Here is a 20,143-nt window from a genome sequence, read left to right as displayed (position 1 = left end):
CCCCGAAATTTTCCTCCCCTCGCTTCTACCATAGTTTTTTCCGTCATGGACGACCCAAAGAATGTCATGCAGCTGCGTCTCCGGCCCGCCCAGGACGAAAAGCCCATTTTCTATCATGATTTTTTGGCATAGAAGTAGGAGCCCACCACATCTATGATGATACCGGGTTTTGTCACAATTATCGTCATAGAAGTGTCATATGTATGATAGAAAAAAAATTCGTTCGGCCCAAAATGTCATGGATGTGTCTTTTTTTTGTAGTGGTGATTTGATGACCGAAGTTTGTTTGTTATCCCGGATGAGATCACGGACATGACGAGGAGTCTCGAAATGGTCGAGAGGTAAATATTGATATATTGGACGAAGGTATTTGGACACCGGAAAGGTTTTGGGACGTTTCGGATATTTATCAGGGAACCGAGAGGTTACCTGAACCCCCCGGGGAAGTTATGGGCCCTAATGGGGCATATGGGAGTAGGAGAGGGAAGGCCACAAGGTGGTGTGAGCCCTCCCAAAGGGCAGTCCGAATTGGACTAGGGGGAGGGGGCGCGGCCCCCCTTCGTTTCCCTCTCCCTCTCCTTCCCTCCTTCCCCTTCTTGGAATAGGATGGGGGCGAATCCTACTAGGAACGGAGTCCTAGTAGGACCCCCCCATGGCGCGCCCCCCTTGGTCGGCCACCTCCTCCTCCCCCCTTTATATACAGAGGCGGGGGGGCACTCATAAGTACAACGGATAATCTCTTAGCCGTGTGCGGTGCCCTCCTCCATAGTTCAACACCTCGGTTATATCGTCATAGTGCTTAGGTGAATCCCTATGCCGGTAACTTCATCATCACCGTCGCCACACCGTCGTGCTGACGGAACTCTCCCTCATCCTCAACTGGATCGAGGGCTCGAGGGACGTCATCGTGTTGAACGTGTGCTGAACATGGAGGTGCCGTACGCTCGGTACTTGGATCGGTTGGATCGTGAAGACGTTCGACTACATCAACCGAGTTACTAAACGCTTCCGCTTTCGGTCTACGAGGGTACGTGGACACACTCTCTCGTCTCGTTTCTATGCATCTCCTAGATAGATCTTGCATGATCGTAGGATTTTTTTGAAATACTGCGTTCCCCAACAGTCCTTGAGGGCAAACTCATCGCGAAGACGAGCAGTGAGCCACTGAAGGAGCTCGGCAGTGGATGCCGTCAGGATGATGTCGTCGACATATAACAGCAAGTAGGCCATGTTAACTCCGTGATGGTACATGAAGAGGGACGCATCAGAGCGAGTGGATGTAAATCCGAGCATTTGCAGGAACGCAGCGATGCGCTGGTACCAGGCCCGAGGCGCCTGCTTCAACCCGTAAAGGGAATGGGAGAGCAAGCACACATGGTCTGGATGTGTGGCATCGGCGAAGCCGGTGGGCTGCTCACAGAACACCTGCTCAGCGAGGTGGCCATGCAAGAAGGCGTTGGAATCATCCAACTGATGCATAGGCCAAGCTCGGGAGACGACTAACCGAAGCACGGTGCGGATCGTGCCCGGTTTAACAACCGGGGCAGAAGTGTCAGTGAAGTCCACGCCTGCACGTTGCCGAAAGCCCCGAACCACCCAGCGAGCTTTGTAGCGCTCGAGAGTGCCATCCGGATGAGTCTTGTGCCAAAAGACCACTTGCCCATGATGATGTTGGCACGAGGCGGCCGAGGGACGAGCTGCCAGGTGCGGTTCCGCTCGAGAGCGTCAAACTCTTCCTACATCGCAGCGAGCCAATGAGGATCCTAGAGGGCGGCTCGAGCTGACGCTGGGAGAGGGGACGGCTATGAAACGGAAGCAGCGAGAAGGTAAGCATCGCTAGTATACCGCGTGCTCGGGCGGAGAGTGCCAGCCTGAGAGCGAGTCATCGAGCGGTGCAGCGGGTTCGGGGCGGTGGCGGGTGATGATGAAGAACAGCTCGCCGCCTCCGAGGCCACGGGCAAGGCCGTGGGTGAGGCCGCGGGGGACACCAAGAGGGGCGCCGGGGACGCCAAGGGCGTGGCGAGCGCCTGGGGGGTGCGGCCCCTGAGGCAGCCGAACCGGGAGAAACTCGACCCGTGGCACGGGGGGTGCCCTCAAAGCCGGGAGGTAGCTCAAGAGAAGCACGTGGGCGGCCATCACCGGCAGCGGGCAATGCTGCAACGTCCGAGGGTGCCTGCTAAAACGGAAAAACCATCTCAGCAAAGTAAACGTGTCGGGGAGTGATCACTCGATGTGAGATAGGGTCATAGCAGCGGTAGCCTTTGGTGTTGGGGGGGTAGCCGAGAAAGATGCAGGCCAAGGACCTAGGTGCGAGCTTATGCGGAGTAGTGGAAGCGATGCTAGGGTAGCACAAGCAACCGAAGATGCGGAGCTTAGCGTAGGAGGGTGGCGTGCCGAACAAAAGGTGATGAGGTGCAAAATTCATGCGAGTGCGACATGGACGAATGTTGATGAGTAGTGATGCGGTGGCAAGCGCGCCGGGCCAAAAACGTGGTGGCACGTTAGCGTGGAAGAGAAGCCTGCGGGTGCAGTCATTAAGAGTGAGAAGCACGCGCTCAGCGCGACCATTCTATTGCGAAGTGTACGGGCAAGTGAGACAAAAAATCCTACCGTGTGTGGCGAGAAGGTTGCAGATCGCAAGATTATCAAACTCCTTCCCATTGTCTGTTTGCAACGCATGGATGGGACGCCCAAACTACGTGGAGACATAAGAGTAGAAAATGGTGAGACTGGCAACAACATCCAACTTTCGCCGCAACGGGAAGGTCCACACATAGTGTGAAAAATCATCAAGTATAATAAGATAATAAAGATAGCCCGTGTTACTTGCAACAAGAGAGGTCCAAACATCACTATGAATTAACTCAAACGGGTATGATGCAACATGCGATGAAGTACTAAAAGGAAGAAGAACATGTTTGCCGAGGCGACAAGCATGACAGGTGTGATCGTCAATCTTATTATACATGAAGGAAAAACTCCAAAGAATATGACGAAGGGTGCTGGTGTTGGGATGGCCGAGACGGGCATGCCAAAGGTCCACTCCGGCGGAAAGCGCCATGGGTGCCGCGATGGAGGAGGTGGATGAGTGGACCGAGTAGAGCTCGTTGGGGCTGTCACATCGGTGGAGCACCATCCGGGTACGGGCATCCTTAACAGAAAAGCCAAACATGTCAAATTCAACGGTGATGGGATTTTCACGTGTAAGAGAATGAACGGAAACAAGGTTTTTAATGATGTCAGGAGAGACAAGTACGTTAGAAAGATATAATGGCATGGAGTTAGATGGAAAAGCAGCATGACCGACATGAGTAATGGGCATGGAGGAACCGTCGCCCACGGTAATGCGAGCAACGGTGTGAATGGGGTGAGTGGCAATAAGGTTACCGTGGTTGGCGGCCATGTGAGTCGTGGCTCCGGTGTCCTTGTACCAGTCACCACCGCCAGTGTACTGCTGTGGCATGGGGGCGGTGTGGAGGGCCGCTAGAAGCTCGGGGTCCCAAGGCATCGGTGGGAGTGCCGGAGCTGACGGCTGCGGCTGTGGGGGCGACGCCGCGAGGAGCGGTGGGTACTCACTGGACGAATGCAGTCCATAGGCCGCGGAGGGGCCGTAGGGCAGTGCGGGCATGCACGGCTAAGGAGCCACGCGAAGTGCCTGATGAGAGGCCGGGCGGGCGCCGAAGAAGCCGGGGATGGGGCGCGTGGTACGGGCATGGAGTACGTGTGAACAACCCCCGTCCAGGGGTTCTGGCCGGCCTGCCAGGGCGCCGGCGGGAGCTACTGCTGTTGCTTGCGGCCGCCGCGGCCACGGTGGCTACCGCAGCACTCGGCGAGTGGCGGCTGCGGAGCCGGCTGCTGCTGCGGGTAGGGGAACCCGGGCGGCGGCGGCGCCTAGAAGGGGCCTGGTCCAAGCCGCGACTGAGGCCCTGGGGCAGTGGGCGGCGTGCCACCGCGGGTACCGGCAGTGAGGGCCATGTGAGTGGCCCTTGTATGCGACATCTGCATCCTCCTCTCCTCCAGCTTCAGGTACACCACGATCTTGGGGAAAGTCGGGTTGGTGATGAGGGGGATGTTGGAGGCGGCGTTCCCGAAGTCGTCGTTCAGGCCGGCGATGAGTATGCTGAGAAGGAGCTCGTTGGAGATCTTCTCACCGAGGTCACGGAGCTCGTCAACAAGCTTCTTGAGGCGCATGCAATAATCGTCAACGGACGAGTCGTGCTGCTGGCACCCAAAAACTCACCGTGCAAGAAAACCTTGCGCTGGAGTGTGTTGTCGGTGAAGAGGCCGTTGAGCTTGGTCCAGACGGCATGAGCGTCATTCTCGGTAGAGACCACCGTGTGGAAGAGGTCCTTCGAGATGGTGGTGTAGAACCAATGGATGAGAGTGGCGTCGATGGTCATCCACTCCTCATCGTCCTCCATGAACCGAGAATCCACGGAGCCATCAATGTGATCCCGATTGTACTCACGGAACACAAGGGAGAAGTACGTCTTCCAGGCATAGTAGGTGGAGGTGAGATGATCGAGGACGACGGGAACCCGACCGAGGATGTTGAGGTTGCGGATGATGACGGGGTCGGGGCCGGTGAATGGGTTGGTGCGAGTGGTGCCGTAGGAACCGGGGGAAGCCATGGGTCTGGGAGGGGAGGTGGTGCAGCACTGCACGGGGAGGGCAGCGCGACGAGGGAGAGGCGGCGTGGCATGGCAGAGGCGGCGCGGTGAGGGGCGGCGCTGCTAGGGTGGCGGCGCGGTTAGGGCGTGGTTAGGGTTAGGGTGGCCGCCAGGCGTGGAGTGGGCGGCGGCTGGACACGGGTGGCGGCGTGACAGCGTGGAGACACGGCGGCAGCGACGGCATGGTGTGATAGCAGCGGCGTGGTGCGGCGGCGGCAGAGGGTTAGGGTTTAGGATCGGAGGTCTGATACCATGTTGGAAACGAAAGTTTTGGCAATGCGACTCGATGTATTGATCGGTGCATAGTGCATGTATATATGGAGTACAAAGTGGGAACAACCTCAACTGTACAATGACTAGGAGGTGGACCGAGGTATACAATATACATGCACAAACCATATGTTCAACAACGTCAGTAGGTGGATGCAGGCTTAAGTAGAGAGGACGTGCTCCCTTTCTTCACGGGCCAGAACACATATGACCACTCTTGTGGTTCGGCGACTTGGCCTGGGTTGTGTGTGGTCATGTACTGGCATAGTAGCAGTGGGTTGCTAACACTCCTCCCTCCTTGAAACATGACTTGCCCACAAGCCGTTGCCACGAAGAACACTCCAGGGGTCCGGGGGGGAGGGATATTTTAGAGCACCTGCACCCAGGCCCGTCTATCCTATCCATCCATTTTTTGCATCACGATTTGTGCAAGCACATTTCTCTTTTTTGTTTCTCTCACATAGAACATGTTTTGAACTTCAAACTTCCACACCACGACAAAGCTTTCTATCTAGAATCTGTGATAAAACTTTCAGATTTTTTCATCCAATATAAATATACAAAATAAGAATATATTTTTTTGGTTAAAAAAATCTTATTTTTACAATTTATGCCGGACCAAAAAATATGAAAGTTTTATCTCACGTTCTAGTTAGGAAGCTTTATTGTGCTACAAAGTTTGAGATTCAAGACATGTTCTATATGAGAGAAACAAAAGAGAGAAATTTACATGTAAAATGTTAGTTGTATAGCACAGATCTCAAAGTAATATTGAAGAGCTAAGATAGATTGGCCTGGGTGCATATGCTCAAAAAATCTGCGTCCATCCCAGGGGGCTTGAAGAACCTCGATCCCACCAGTCGCCATGGTAGTCCTCGTGGTAGTAGTGATGAATCAAGAGGTCTTGAACAAGACTGAAGAAGTAGGCAATGTTGATGTAGTAGTCATAGCCAATGGAGACTTGCGCATGGAAAGTGCCAAGGTAGTAGTGGTGGCAAACATGGACTAGATTCCATGGATTATGGAGTTCCTTGATCTTGTTTGGGACGCCATGGTAGTCTTCGTGGTAGTCACAGAGGTCGGTGCAGTCTTGGACAATATAATGAGCATCGTTAAAGTAGTAGTTGTAGCTAAGATGAACATGGTCAACAAAATCCGCTCGAAGCATCGTATTCCTCCCTCCTTGAAAATAAGCTTGTTCCCAGCGAGTAGATGACTCCATGCCATCCATGGCCCATGCCCAAAACCTGATCTGAGGTCTACATCTTGGGATCATTAGTGGCCATTGAAGTTGTTCAGAACAAAGCAGAGGACTATTCCACATTTTGGTATTGCTCTCCTGACCCGTTGGCTTTGGATGATCGCCAATGGGGAGGGGGGACTCTGGTTAACCCTCATTAGAAATAAATACCTTCATGGTCAACCCCTCGCCTTATGCCAACGCACCGGTGGATCTCAGTTTTGGCAGGCAGTGATTCGGCTCCTGCATGTCCTCTGAATTGGTACCTCCATCTCAGTGGGCTCCGGATTCACGACGTCGTTCTGGTTCGATTGATGGTTGGGGGACTCCCCTCTGGCCGCCTGTTTCCCAAAATTATTCTCCATCGTGGTTGACCCTCGGGTCTCCATCAAGACGGCCCTTATTGACTTAGGGTGGCTCGCTTTCCGGCGTCCCTTCGGCCCCCTCGAGGTGGCTGCCTGGGATTCCCTCCTCTAGGGCATCGCTCTTCAACCGTTAGATGTGGATGGCATACCAGACTCCATGTCATGGCATTTGGAGCCCACCGGCCATTTCTCCACAAAGTCCTTATATTCGGCCATTTCTCTCTCACCGGCTCCCGAGCCATTTAGCCTGATTTGGGACATCTGCCTTCCGCTGAAGATCTGGATCTTCATGTGGCAGTGGATTCGTGGCCGCCTCCCTTCTGGGGTTGAGGTCCTCAAGTGCAATGGCCCGGGAGATGGGATGTGTCCTCTTGTGGCACGACGGAGGACGCCAACCACATCTTCTTCTCCCACACTACAACCCAATTCCGGTGGACCTTCTTCCGCGAGACGATCGGTGGTCGTTGGTGTAATACCAACTTCCCGGACTTGTTGGCGGAAATCCACGCCTCCGCCCCCGCAACCGCCACATTAGGTGGCTGTGCATTGGGGTCCTTGCCTGGACGCTTTGGACCATTCGTAACAAGCTTATCATTCAAAAAATGCCTCTTCGATGTGCGACTGACGCGATCTTCAAACTGTGTGGTTACTTGCAGCTTTGGCGGCCACTTAGCCGCCCCCAGGACCGGGATGCCATCAACACCCTCCTCACCGACCTTCACGCGATGGCCTTCCGTGTGGCACCTCCGCCACCGCCCCTACACCGGAGACCGACTAGGCCTGCAACCTTCCTGAGGAGCGCTCCATGGGGTCTGGCTAGTTGTGTTGTTTTTTTATGTTTTCATGGCTTGTTGAGCTGTGCCCTCAGCATTATCCCCATTTGATACTCTGTGTTTGTGTTGACTTTTTGTGTGTGTGTGGTGTGTGAACCTTTGTTGGATGCTTGGCTCGGGTGGTTTGCTTTATATATAAAGCGGGGCGAAAGCCTTTTTTGGTAAAGTTCTTTCTATAGCTTATGGACCTTGCACATGTTCCCATTTTCCTTGTAGATCATACGTTATTAATCTTTCGGTTAGAACATGGTTAGATATGTTGGCAAAGCACTATGGAGATGATACAAGTTTTGATATAGAAGTTTTCTTACCAGATGTGAAGATGGCATCATTTTTTATAACGAATCTTGGTGCAACCTACTTAAAAGGTTTGTAGGGGATGTAAAGGTTGATTCCTGAACTACTTTGTTTTTGGTCTGACCATAAAATTCTTGCCAAATGTTCTACTCCCTCCGTTTCTAAATACTTGTCTTTCTAGGCATTTCAACAAGTGACTACATACGGAGCAAAATGAGTGAATCTACACTCTAAAATATGTCTACATACATCCGTATGTAGTAGTCATTTGAAATGTCTAGAAAGACAAATATTTAGGAACGGAGGGAGTATGAGTTAATGATATTGAGCACTTTTATGCCAAGTTATTTCACATTATGCTATTATCCATTGTTGCCGTCCAAAGTCGCGGTTCAGCTAAACATGGGCGACGCTAGGTCCTAGCAAGCTCTGCTCAAGCCGAACACGACACTTGCCATCGTTGAGCGCTTTCTACGAAGATGCAGAAGAGCCTAAGCTCTATTATTACACCAAACGTCATGGCCTAGGCACTTATGACGTGGTAGTATTGCCAAAAGTGGATCTCCTATTTGTCATGCTCATTGCTTTCCTATATGGAGGGGCATTGAGATGCCTTTGTTTGTATGAACCACTTAAATCTTGTTTCTAGTGTTCCTTCTATAGCTTGTGGACCTTGCAGATAATAATTTGTTGACGGTTGAGCAAAAAGTCCCTCAAATAGTTCACTTAACTTTTGTATTGCAGTTGGTCTCTGCGCCAATTGGCTCGACAGGTCATCCATTTTTTTAAAGGATGATGAACCATAAACCTTTACGCCAATTGGTGCAAAGTTGTAAAAAATGGTTTGGATATTCATCAGTCACCCTGATAACAAACCATCTACCAAACCTATAACCGAGAAGTTGGCAGCTAGTGTTATTGGCAGTGAAATGCATGAATAACAAATACAAATAGTATGTACTATGACGATATTCAGGGAGAGTACCCCAAACATCATGCCCTGGGAACTTCCGGCGTGTCAGTATGGCATGGGTGACCTATTATTCGCCTCACTCCATGCTTACCTGTGAGGAGGGGCATGGAGACACCTTTATTTGTATAAACCACTTAAATCTTGTCTCTAAAGTTCCTTCTATATATTATTGACCTTGCAAATATTCTATTCTCTGTTGTAGATTGGATATTTTTACTTGATGTGCTAAAACATGATTTGATATGTTTGCGAAGCACAATGGAGACCCTATGGGTTTTTATATCAGGTATGTTTGGTCCACAATTGATACCGACTATGCAATTTTTTTAGTTAATTAAAGAACTAAGTGTCTCACATTTGTATTGGCTCAACACTAAAACTAAATAGAAATAAAACCACAGACTAATCAATACAAGCTGCCACATTTTTCCCAACTTAGTCGGTTCACAACCAAATGGTCACCCAACAATTTTGCCATTTTTGGCAGGTACAATGGCTACGATCCAAATAAAAAGTTGGTAAATTTTTGGTCATGCCTTTGCTTTTGTTATGTAAAATATTAAATCGTCCTAGTTGAAGCTCAACCCAAACACACCAATAGTATTTTTCTTACTAGAAGATGAAATGATGTTGTTTCTTATACTGAATTTATGTGCTACTTAGGCTAAAAAAACCATACATGTGTTGTAAAGGGTGATTAAGTAATAATTTTATTTTCAGTCCCGCCATTGGACTTCCTGCAAATGTACTACTAGTTACTAGACAATAGTACCTTCATGGCATGGTGTTGCACAATTTGAAATGTAAAAACACTTAAATCTTGTTTCTAAAGTTTCTTCTATAGCTTGTGTACCTTGCACATATTCCACTTTTCTTTGCATGGTACTTTGTTAATTGCTTTGCTATAAATCAATAGATATGTTGGGAAAGCACTTTGGAGATGCTACCAGTTTGGATATAGTCAATTTTTTTACCAGAGTAGATGATGCTGGAATTTTGTCTATTTTGGGCCTAGCCCAATAGCAGTTTCAGAAATTCCTAATAAATCCTAGAGTCCCACGCAGCCCATTCGTGCAAGGCAAGAGGTGGAACAAAGTTTAGTCCCACATTGCTAGTTTAGAGGGAGTTGGACCTCTTTATAAGGGAGACTCTTTCTCCACATGTATGAGGATGAGAACAAGAGGGACATCCACGCGCGCTCCTCCTTCGCCGCCCGCCTCGCCACGCCACGCCTCGTCACGACGTGCCGCGGGTTGCAGGAATGAGCCGAGCCTCCTCCTCCGCCCGCCTCGCCTCGTCACGACGCGTCGCGGGTTGCGGGAATGAGCCGAGTCGATTTCTAAATTTTTGCCACGCATGATGGGTATACAAAAGGTCACGCGGAAGCTGAAACGTTTTCTGATGTGGACACTGAATTCGAACGGCGCGCCTCTTCGGCCGCTACCTGTTCGCTTCGTCTCCCTCCGTTGCTTCATCTCCCGTCGCATCTTGTTCGCGTCCCTCTCCTGTGCCTATAAAAGGGAGGTCGCTCCTCCCAGAGAGACACACCAGAACAACACAACCCTCTCGCCTCCAAGTTCCTGACCACTGAGCTACTGCTACGATCTTCCTCATCCCGGCTTGCGGCGTGCACCGCAGGTTGGGACAGTAGGCCTCCGGAACAGCACCTTTTGAGTCCTGTATGGGATAAGGGTGATAAGGTTTTTGTGGAGCGCTCTGTGCGACTACTGGCTTCTTCATCACAGACTCCGACGACTACTTCCCCGACGACGACTTCTTCCCCGACGTTGACAACCTCATCAACAACATGGCTGGAGAGGATGTCGACCCCAAGTCCAGTGCTTCTATTGCTGCTGTCCCGTACGTGTTCTTGCTCTTTCTGTTAGATGTCCTGCCACAGTTCTTTGCTCTAGTTTCTGCCCTACATATGTTAGGTCCTACTTCATATATGCAACCTCATCTAGTGTCTGTTCTAGATGTGTTTACTTCAAGTTCATATATGCAGATGCTATTTACCTTCTCTCTGTCAGATTGCATGACTTGCTTTATCTCTGCTATATTAGTCATGCTTTATCTAGTATTTCTGTTAGCAAAGTTATTTGGTAAATTGCTCATATTTCCAACAATCCAAAAACCTTATTATAGGCAATTTACCCCAAGTGGTTTTGCCGCTTCCATGAGACCTCCTATGTTTGAGGGTATCCATTATAAGAGGTGGCACGTGAGAGCAGTCTTATGGTTTCAAACCACGAGTTGCTATGACGCCACGCTTGGCAAGCCTGAAGGGGAGTTTGATGCCCAACAGGAACAAGCTTGTCAGAAAATGGATACTCTGTTTAAGGCTGCTCTCTTGAGTGTTCTTGGTGAGAACATAGTTGATGCTTATGCGTCAATTGACAATGGAAAAGATATGTGGGATGCACTCGAGGCCAAGTTTGGGGTCTCGGATGCCGGCACTGAGTTGTACATCATGGAGCAATTCTATGACTACAGGATGACTGAAGAGTGCTCTGTGGTTGAGCAAGCTCATGAGATACAGTCATTTGCCAGAGAGCTTGAGCACTTCAACTGTATGCTACCGGACAAGTTTGTTGCCGGAGGTATCATCACCAAGCTTCCTCCTTCATGGAGGAACTTTGCTACCTTACTGAAGCATAAGAGACAGGAGTTTTCCGTTCCGGATCTCATTGGTACTCTTGATGTTGAAGAAAAGGCGAGAGCAAAGGACACACATGCTCGAGGTATTAAGGGAGGATCTAGTGCCAATCTGGTATAGAAGAAGAACTTCCAGCCCCACAAGTTCAAGAACAAGGGCAAGTTTGATGGTAAAGCAAAGTTTGATGGGAAGAATAAGGTTGTGCAACACACGAACTTCAAGAAGAAGAATGACAAGAAGAAAGGTGTTTGTCATGTGTGTGGGGATCCTGATCATTGGGGGCCTAGTTGCCCTAATCGCTATGACAAGCGTCATCCTGGGAAAGGCTGCAAAACTGCTAATGTTGTCATTGGAGATATTGACATGAAGGATGCTGGGTATGGTATATTTCCCACTATTCTTTCAGTATGTCATTCTCCTGATTGGTTGATTGACACGGGTGCTAATGTGCATGTATGCGGTGATATTTCCATGTTTTCGTCTTATCAGACCGCATGGACTTCAACCGTGCTGATGGGCAACGGTTCAAGTGCTTCTGTTCGTGGTGTTGGCACGGTCGATCTGAAGTTTACTTTGGGGAAGATCGTGCGGCTGAAGAACATGCATTATGTCCCCTCCGTCAATAAAAATCTTGTTAGCGGATCTCTTCTATGCAGAGATGGCTATAAGCTTGTCTTTGAGTCGAATAAATTTGTAATATACAAGTATGGAACCTTTGTTGGTAAAGGCTATGAGTCAGGAGGCCTATTTTGTTTATCCTTATCAGCCGTTTGCAATAAAATTGTTAATCATGTTTGCAACAATAGTGAACCAAATGTGTGGCATTCATGTCTTTGTCATGTTAACTTTGGTTGCATGTCGCGACTAGCGAAGTTGAACTTAATCCCTAGTTTCACCACTGTTAAGGGATCTAAGTGTCAAGTTTGTGTGCAAGCTAAGCAACCTCGTAAGTCTCACACGACTGTGGAAACGAGAAATCTTGCACCACTAGAGCTCATACATTCAGATCTATGTGAAATGAATGGTGTTTTGACAAAAGGTGGAAAGAAATATTTCATGACGTTAATTGACGACTCCACTAGATACTGCCGTGTGTATCTTCTGAAATCTAAGGGTGAGGCTTTGAACTTTTTCAAGATCTATAAAGCTGAAGTGGAAAACCAACTTGATCGAAAATTCAAGAGGCTTAGGTCCGACCGTGGTGGAGAGTATTTTTCCAATGAATTTGATGCTTTTTATGCGGAACATGGTATAATCCATGAGAGAACGCCTCCCTACTTACCTCAGTCAAATGGGGTGGCCGAAAGAAAGAACCGTACTCTAACTGATTTGGTTAACGCCATGTTAGACACATCGGGTCTCTCCAAGGCATGGTGGGGGGAGGCGATATTGACAGCATGTCATGTCCTAAACCGAGTCCTCATAAAGAACAAAGAGATAACTCCATTCGAAGAATGGGAGAAGAAAAGGTTAAAGCTCTCTTATCTACGAACCTGGGGTTGTTTGGCGAAAGTCAATGTGCCAATTCCAAAGAAGCGCAAGCTTGGACCAAAGACCCTGGATTGTGTTTTCCTGGGATATGATTTTCATAGCATTGGTTATAGATTCCTGGTTGTAAAATCTGAGGTACCTGACATGCATGTCAGTACGATCATGGAGTCGAATGATGCGACTTTCTTTGAAGATATCTTTCCCATGAAGGATATGGCTACCTCATCTAATCAGGAGATGCCTAGTTCATCGAATCAGGAACCATTTACAATTACCGAACCTGCCATTTCAATGGAACACTTTGAAAGTCCAGTGGAGGAGAACAATGAAGTTCCTACTAGGAGCAAGAGACAGAGGACTGCAAAGTCCTTTGGTGATGATTTCCTTGTGTATCTCATAGATGATACTCCCAGTTCTATTTGAGAGGTCTATGCATCTGAAGATGCTGACTACTGGAAGGAAGCGGTTCGTAGCGAGATGGATTCCATCTTGGCAAATGAAACTTGGGAGATAATTGACCGTCCTTAGGGGTGCAAACCTATAGGATGCAAATGGGTATTCAAGAAGAAGCTTAGGCCTGATGGTACTATTGAAAAGTACAAGGCTCGGCTCGTGGCTAAGGGTTATACCCAAAAGGAAGGTGAAGAATTCTTTGATACTTACTCACCTGTGGCTCGACTGACCACTATTCGAGTTCTACTTTCACTAGCTGCCTCACATGGTATTCTCGTTCATCAAATGGATGTTAAGACTGCTTTCCTAAATGGAGAGTTGGATGAGGAAATCTATATGGAACAACCAGATGGGTTTGTACTAGATGGTCAGGAAGGAAAAGTGTGCAAGTTGCTAAAGTCTTTGTATGGACTCAAGCAAGCACCCAAACAGTGGCATGAGAAGTTTGAAAGAACTTTAACAGCTGCATGTTTTGTTGTAAACGAAGCTGACAAATGTGTGTACTATTGCCATGGTGGGGGCGAGGGAGTTATCCTTTGCTTGTATGTTGATGACATACTGATTTTTAGAACAAATCTGAATGTTATTAAGGAGGTCAATGATTTCTTATCTCGTTGTTTTGATATGAAGGATTTAGGAGTGGCTGATGTCATTCTAAACATCAAGTTGTTGAGAGACGATGATGGTGGGATTACTTTGCTTCAATCTCACTATGTGGAAAAGATCTTGAGTCGCTTTGGCTATAGTGACTGCAAGCCCTCTCCAACACCATATGATGCGAGTGTGTTACTTCGAAAGAATCGAAGAATTGCTAGAGATCAATTGAAATATATTGGCTCGCTTATGTACTTAGCCAGTGCTACAAGACCTGACATCTCTTTTGCTGTTAGCAAACTGGGTCGTTTTGTCTCAAAACCAGGAGATGTGCATTGGAAAGCTCTAGAGAGAGTTTTGCGTTATTTGGAAGGCGCTGCGAATTATGGAATTCACTACACCGGGCACCCAAAGGTGCTTGAAGGGCATAGTGACTCAAACTGGATCTCAGATGCTGATGAGATAAAGGCCACGAACGGTTATGTATTCACTCATGGAGGTGGTGCTGTTTCTTGGGAGTCTTGCAAGCAGACCATCTTAACGAGGTCAACAATGGAAGCAGAACTCACATCACTAGATATAGCTACGGTCGAAGCAGATTGGCTTCGTCGGCTCTTGAATGACTTGCCGGTTGTTGAGAAACCTGTACCAGGTATCCTTATGAACCGTGACAATCAAACTGTGATCACGAAAGTGAGCAGCTCAAAGGATAACATGAAGTCATCAAGACACGTTCAGAGAAGGTTAAAGTCTGTTAGGAAAATGAAAAACTCTGGAGTTATTGCATTGGATTATATCCAAACGTCTAAAAATCTGGCAGATCCTTTTACTAAGGGTCTATCACGTAATGTGATAGATAATGCATCGAGGGAGGTGGGTATGAGACCCACAATATGAGTTGTTCATAGTGGTAACCTATTCTTTGTGATCGGAGATCCCGTGAATTAGATGTGGAAGACAAGCTGTTGATCAACTGAGAGGAGAGTATCCTTACTATTAACAATACCACTCCATGAAGATGCAATACTCTTCTAATCTGCATGGCAGGTTGATGTATATCTTCATGTGTTCTAAGTGGCTCTTTTAAGCAGAGATGTTGTCCTGCAGAACATCTTTTGAAGAACACACCTATATGAGTATGATTGTTAAACGTCGCAATCTATGAGAGTAGGGTTCTCTCTAGTAAACTCATTAAAGGTCTCGGAGTATGACGCATAAGCTCCACCCGCGGGGAAGACCCATGGTAGCCACGTATCGGTCAAGGCTTTATGTGAAGCTAGATTCGCAGAAAACTTGCAGTTCAAGGCCCAACCCACTGTTCAAGTTGCTTACTAGTGTAGCATAGAGTTCTAGGTGGAAATTCAACTTAACAGTCTCCACTGTAGTACCGGTATATAAAACAGTGTTTTGGAACCAAAGGAATTTTTTGTGTGCCTCTGGGATCTGGTGGGGGATTGCTGGAATTTTGTCTATTTTTGGGCCTAGCATAATAGCAGTTTCAGAAATTCCTAATAAATCCTAGAGGCCCACGCAGCCCATTCGTGCAAGGCAAGAGGTGGAACAAAGTTTAGTTCCACATTGCTAGTTTAGAGGGAGTTGGACCTCTTTATAAGGGAGGCTCTTTCTCCACATGTATGAGGATGAGAACAAGAGGGACATCCACGCACGCTCCTCCTCCGCCGCCCGCCTCGCCATGCCACGCCACGCCTCGTCACGACGTGGCGCGGGTTGCGGGAATGAGCCGAGCCGATGTCTAAATTTTTGCCACGCACGATGGGTATACAAAAGGTCACGCGGGAGCTGAAACGTTTTCTGATGTGGACACTGAATTGGAACGGCGCGCCTCTTCGGCCGCTGCCTGTTCACTTCATCTCCCTCAGTTGCTTCATCTCCCATTGCAGCCTGTTCGCGTCCCTCTCCTGAAAAAGAGGTTCTTCTGGCAATATCACAAATGAAGCCGAATAAAGCACCGGGACCGGATGGGTTTCCAGCTGAATTCTATAAGAAATGTTGGCATATTATTAAAGATGATCTTATGCCTATGTTTCATGATTTTTTCAATGGTCATTTAGAGTTGTTTCATCTTAACTTCGGTACAATAACGCTGATACCTAACAAATATGAGGCAGTTTGGATCGAACAATTCCGGCCTATATGTCTGTTGAATGTGAGTTTCAAAATTTTCACAAAGGTTGGAACCAATAGATTGACACAAATTGTTCATTCAGTGATCCAACCCAGCCAGACAGCGTTCATGCCGGGGCGACACATACTGGAAGGGGTGGTCGTGCTGCATGAAACGCTTCATGAGATCCACTCGAAGAAACTAGATGGGGTTATCTTCAAAGTGGATTTTGAGAAGGCATATGATAATGTAAAGTGGCCTTTTCTTCAGCAGGCAATGCGCATGAAGGGTTTTAGTGAAGCTTGGAGGAACCAAGTGGATACCCAAGTCCAGAAGAGTAGTGTCGGAATCAAGGTGAATGATGATATCGGTCACTACTTTCAGACACATAAGGGGCTGAGACAAGGGGATTCCATGTCTCCTATTCTGTTCAATATTGTGGCAGATATGTTGGCCGTCATTATTGGCAGGGCCAAGCAGCATGGCCATGTAGAGGGTTTAGTTCCTCATCTAGTCGATGGAGGAGTATCCATTCTACAATATGCTGATGACACTGTCTTATTCATGGAACATGACATGGCAAAGGCACGTAATATGAAACTTATCTTATGCCTCTTCGAACAATTATCTGGTTTAAATATTAATTTTCATAAGAGCGAATGGAAGTGTATTGAAGAACGAATTGAAAAAAATGTAGCTGCTGGAAGGGCAAGCTTATGTCATATAGAGGTCGGTTAGTCCTGATTAACTCAGTACTGACTAGTATGCCGATGTTTCTACTTTCGTTCTTCGAAATTCCAAAAGGGGTTCGGAAGCGACTTGATTTCTTTAGATCTTGTTTCTTCTGGTAGTCTGATGAGGCCAAGAGGAAATACCGCCTCGCGAGATGGGGTATCCTTTGCCGACCTAAAGACCAAGGGGGTCTCGGTATTGAGAACTTAGAAATTAAGAATAAATGTCTTATGAGTAAATGGTTATACATGCTAGAGACTGAGCCGGAGGGTATATGGTCACAAATCCTGCGCAATAAGTATTTACACTCGAAGACACTAACTCAGGTTACCATGCGACCGACTGACTCGCCATTCTGGAAGGGACTTATGAGAACGAAGGACTTGTTCTTTCGTAGGGTCAAATTCTTGGTGGGCAATGGGATGTCAACAAGATTTCGGGAGGATACATGGTTAGGAGAGATGCCCCTGGCCGTCCAATACCCTACCCTATATAATATTGTGTAACGTAAGGAGGATTACGTAGGCACAGTCCTTCAACGTAGGTCTGGTGGGGATGGGGTGGCGGCGGCGCTGGGAGAGGAGGAGGGGAAAGTGAGAACCCTAATCTCCTCCCCCCTTTGACAATTTTTATACCACTCCACAGCTGGCTGTATCTGAGCTCCGCTTCGTCACCATGGCAGGCTGGAAAGCGCCCCCGAATTTTGTACACCTTTTTGGCGCCCACGCTTCTCTGAATCACTCTGAACCCGCTCCATAACCACCATGGCTTCAATTTCACCAGAGACCATCAAATCCTTTCATGGTTGGAGCTCAACAGCCTCTCCATGAGATCCATGGTCTCCTGCGATTGAGCACGATAGAATGCTTCCCATCGCACTCTTCTGGATTTGAGTCTTGAAGTTCTCCCCGCCAGCGCCCACGCGATCACTTCCGATGGCGCGGTGGCTTGATTTGGCGCAATCAGAGGTATCTCTTCCTCCTCCGCGTACACCAAAATGCGCGTCACTAGCTTCTGGGTTGATTCTGCACCCCTCCTGGGCAGCCTCAACACTCTTTGCAGCTTCTCGCCCCTCTCCATGACCTGCAATTCTTCTTCCTCCAGATCTGGTGTTGCCCCTCTCACACTCATGGCCGGCGTGGTAGGCGAAGCAAGCACGGAACTCTCCTTCCATTCTCACTGCGGGCCTCTGACTGCAAACCACACCATGAACACCTGCAAGCCCCGGATCCAGCCAAAAGTGCACTGCCCACTCATGATGCTCGGGGCCATGTGTGCCACTGTTGTAGGATGCCCCTGGGCTCAGTCCATGGCTGGTGCAGGCGAGAGGTATGGCCAGGGGTCGACCTCCTCGGAGTCCGAAGGCGGCGCCGATGGTAATTTGCCCTCGATGCACTCCCATCTCGCCCGCCTCTGTGGATCTGCGCTCCTTGCCTCCGCCCTCGCCCAATTGACGAAATCCTTCGGGGAAGCCGTCGGGTGTGGCATCCTCCTCTTCTCACCTCGATTCCCCTCGAAATAGTTACTCCTCGCCAGATTGAGGAGTTCCTGATCTGTGATGTCGTTGTAGGTTTTGATCCCCCATGACGCCCAGACCTTCATCTCTGGATCTGGCTCTTCCTTCGCTTTCTGCTGCAGCGCCCTCCACTCCCGCACACAAAGGAGCTAGGAGGACGCGTCGTCACGGATCCGCATGGCTCACTCCGTCCACCTCCGCATCCGCGTCGCCTGCAGCGTCTCCGGCGACACCAACCCAATCGGGCGCAACATCTTCGAAAATGCCCGGTACACAAAGGGGGGAGGCATGTACGGGATCGTCGAGCCCGGGCGGGGCGGCGAGCAGGTAGATCTGTCGACTCTCGGCATGGGGCGGGGTGTGGGGTGGGGGGGCTCGCCGTCGCGGGGAAATCGGCGGCGAGGGGGAGTAGGTGGGGAGGAGTCGCGGTCGCGAGCGAGAGCATGGGTCGCAGCCTATGCGGCCAAATGTTGGTCCTACTTTTGCTTAACCGGGTCAAGATGTAAATTTACTCGTCTACGTTCATCGAAAATAAAAACATGCAACACGAAAGTCATGTGGAACTTCGAGATGAAAATATTGGTCAAAGGAAATTTCAAACGATCGACCGTGCGTGATAAATTTGACAAAAGTCATCCAAAATAGCTCCAAACATGAACACAAAATTGAATATTTACAATTAACCAAACATGGATGTGCTTCCTTTTATGTATGGACCTTATCTTAAATCTAAGCACCATCGTGTACATTAGACGGAACTAATAAGTAGGCGAGATTAGGTGTCAAATCAAACACACCACATACAACCTCACATACAACTAGTTATCATAGAGGTCGCATCTCTGGACACATCCTTTTTTTTTGCATTGCTCGAGTTTGCCTCACTGAAAACTGTTGATTCCGTCGTTTCTATGGTGTTTGGCTCAATGCACACAAGCAAACAATACAATTTCATCCCGTGCAGCAGAACTGTTTTTGTTGGCATCACAGCCGTCCATTCAGCTCCCGATCCAGCCGTCCATTGCACGTTCACGCGGATCCATGGGCCCACCGTCACTTCCTCCTCCTCCCTCCCCTCGAAATAAATACTCTGCAAATCTCGTCTCCTTGGCCACCAACGCACTCGGCAATCGGCAGCCAAGCAATCCCCACACACATCTCTCCACTCCCCGATTCCTTTCTCCAGCTCGCCATGGACGCCTCAGCCACCGTAGCCACCGGGAAGGGGAAGAAGGGCGCCGCCGGTCGCAAGGCCGGAGGCCCCAGGAAGAAGTCCGTGTCGCGGTCCGTCAAGGCCGGGCTCCAGTTCCCCGTCAGCCGCATCGGGCGCTTCCTCAAGAAGGGCCGCTACGCGCAGCGCGTCGGCTCCGGCGCCCCCGTCTACCTCGCGGCCGTCCTCGAGTACCTCGCCGCCGAGCTGCTGGAGCTCGCCGGCAACGCCGCCAAGGACAACAAGAAGAGCCGCATCATCCCCCGCCACCTGCTGCTCGCCATCAGGAACGACGAGGAGCTCGGCAAGCTGCTCGCCGGCATCACCATCGCGCACGGCGGCGTGATCCCCAACATCAACCCGGTGCTGCTCCCCAAGAAGACGGCCGAGAAGTCCCCCAAGGAGCCCAAGTCGCCCAAGAAGACCGCCAAGTCCCCCAAGAAGGCGTAGATTCCTTGCTTAGTTAGGCTGTAGCTGGGATGTATGGATGGGTGTGCTTCAGGATACTTCAGTTCGAAGTAGACTGTTCTTGCTTTGTCGTTGTATTTTCTGACTGCGATTTCAGTGAAACAATAAGTTGCTTTCATACATTTTATTCGATCTGTGTTTCATCTGCCCTTGGCCCTTGTTGTCGATTTTCTCAGAATTGTTATCACCCATGTGCTTTGAATTACGTCCATCCAGGGGCCTGGGCGGGCAACTGCGAAGGTAGGTGGGA

General features: G+C 49.1%; 1 protein-coding gene across 1 annotated transcript; it reads left to right on the top strand.

Moving 5' to 3' along the window:
- The first annotated feature begins 19,320 nt into the window (after window positions 1-19,320).
- On the top strand, window positions 19,321-20,020 carry LOC125516082 (histone H2A-like). Its single transcript, XM_048681568.1, has one exon. The coding sequence runs from the start codon at window positions 19,408-19,410 to the stop codon at window positions 19,873-19,875; it is 468 nt and encodes a 155-aa protein (XP_048537525.1). The 5' UTR covers window positions 19,321-19,407; the 3' UTR covers window positions 19,876-20,020.
- The last annotated feature ends 123 nt before the right edge of the window (window positions 20,021-20,143 follow it).

Source organism: Triticum urartu, chromosome 6 (assembly GCF_003073215.2).
Source record: "Triticum urartu cultivar G1812 chromosome 6, Tu2.1, whole genome shotgun sequence".
Taxonomy (NCBI): domain Eukaryota; kingdom Viridiplantae; phylum Streptophyta; class Magnoliopsida; order Poales; family Poaceae; genus Triticum; species Triticum urartu.
The sequence above is the reverse complement of the archived record's forward strand: the minus strand, read 5'-3'. Positions and strand labels throughout refer to the sequence as shown.

Bases quoted from the DNA above. Each gene is read 5' to 3' on its own strand.
- LOC125516082 (XM_048681568.1), top strand. From the start codon at position 19,408: ATGGACGCCTCAGCCACCGTAGCCACCGGGAAGGGGAAGAAGGGCGCC.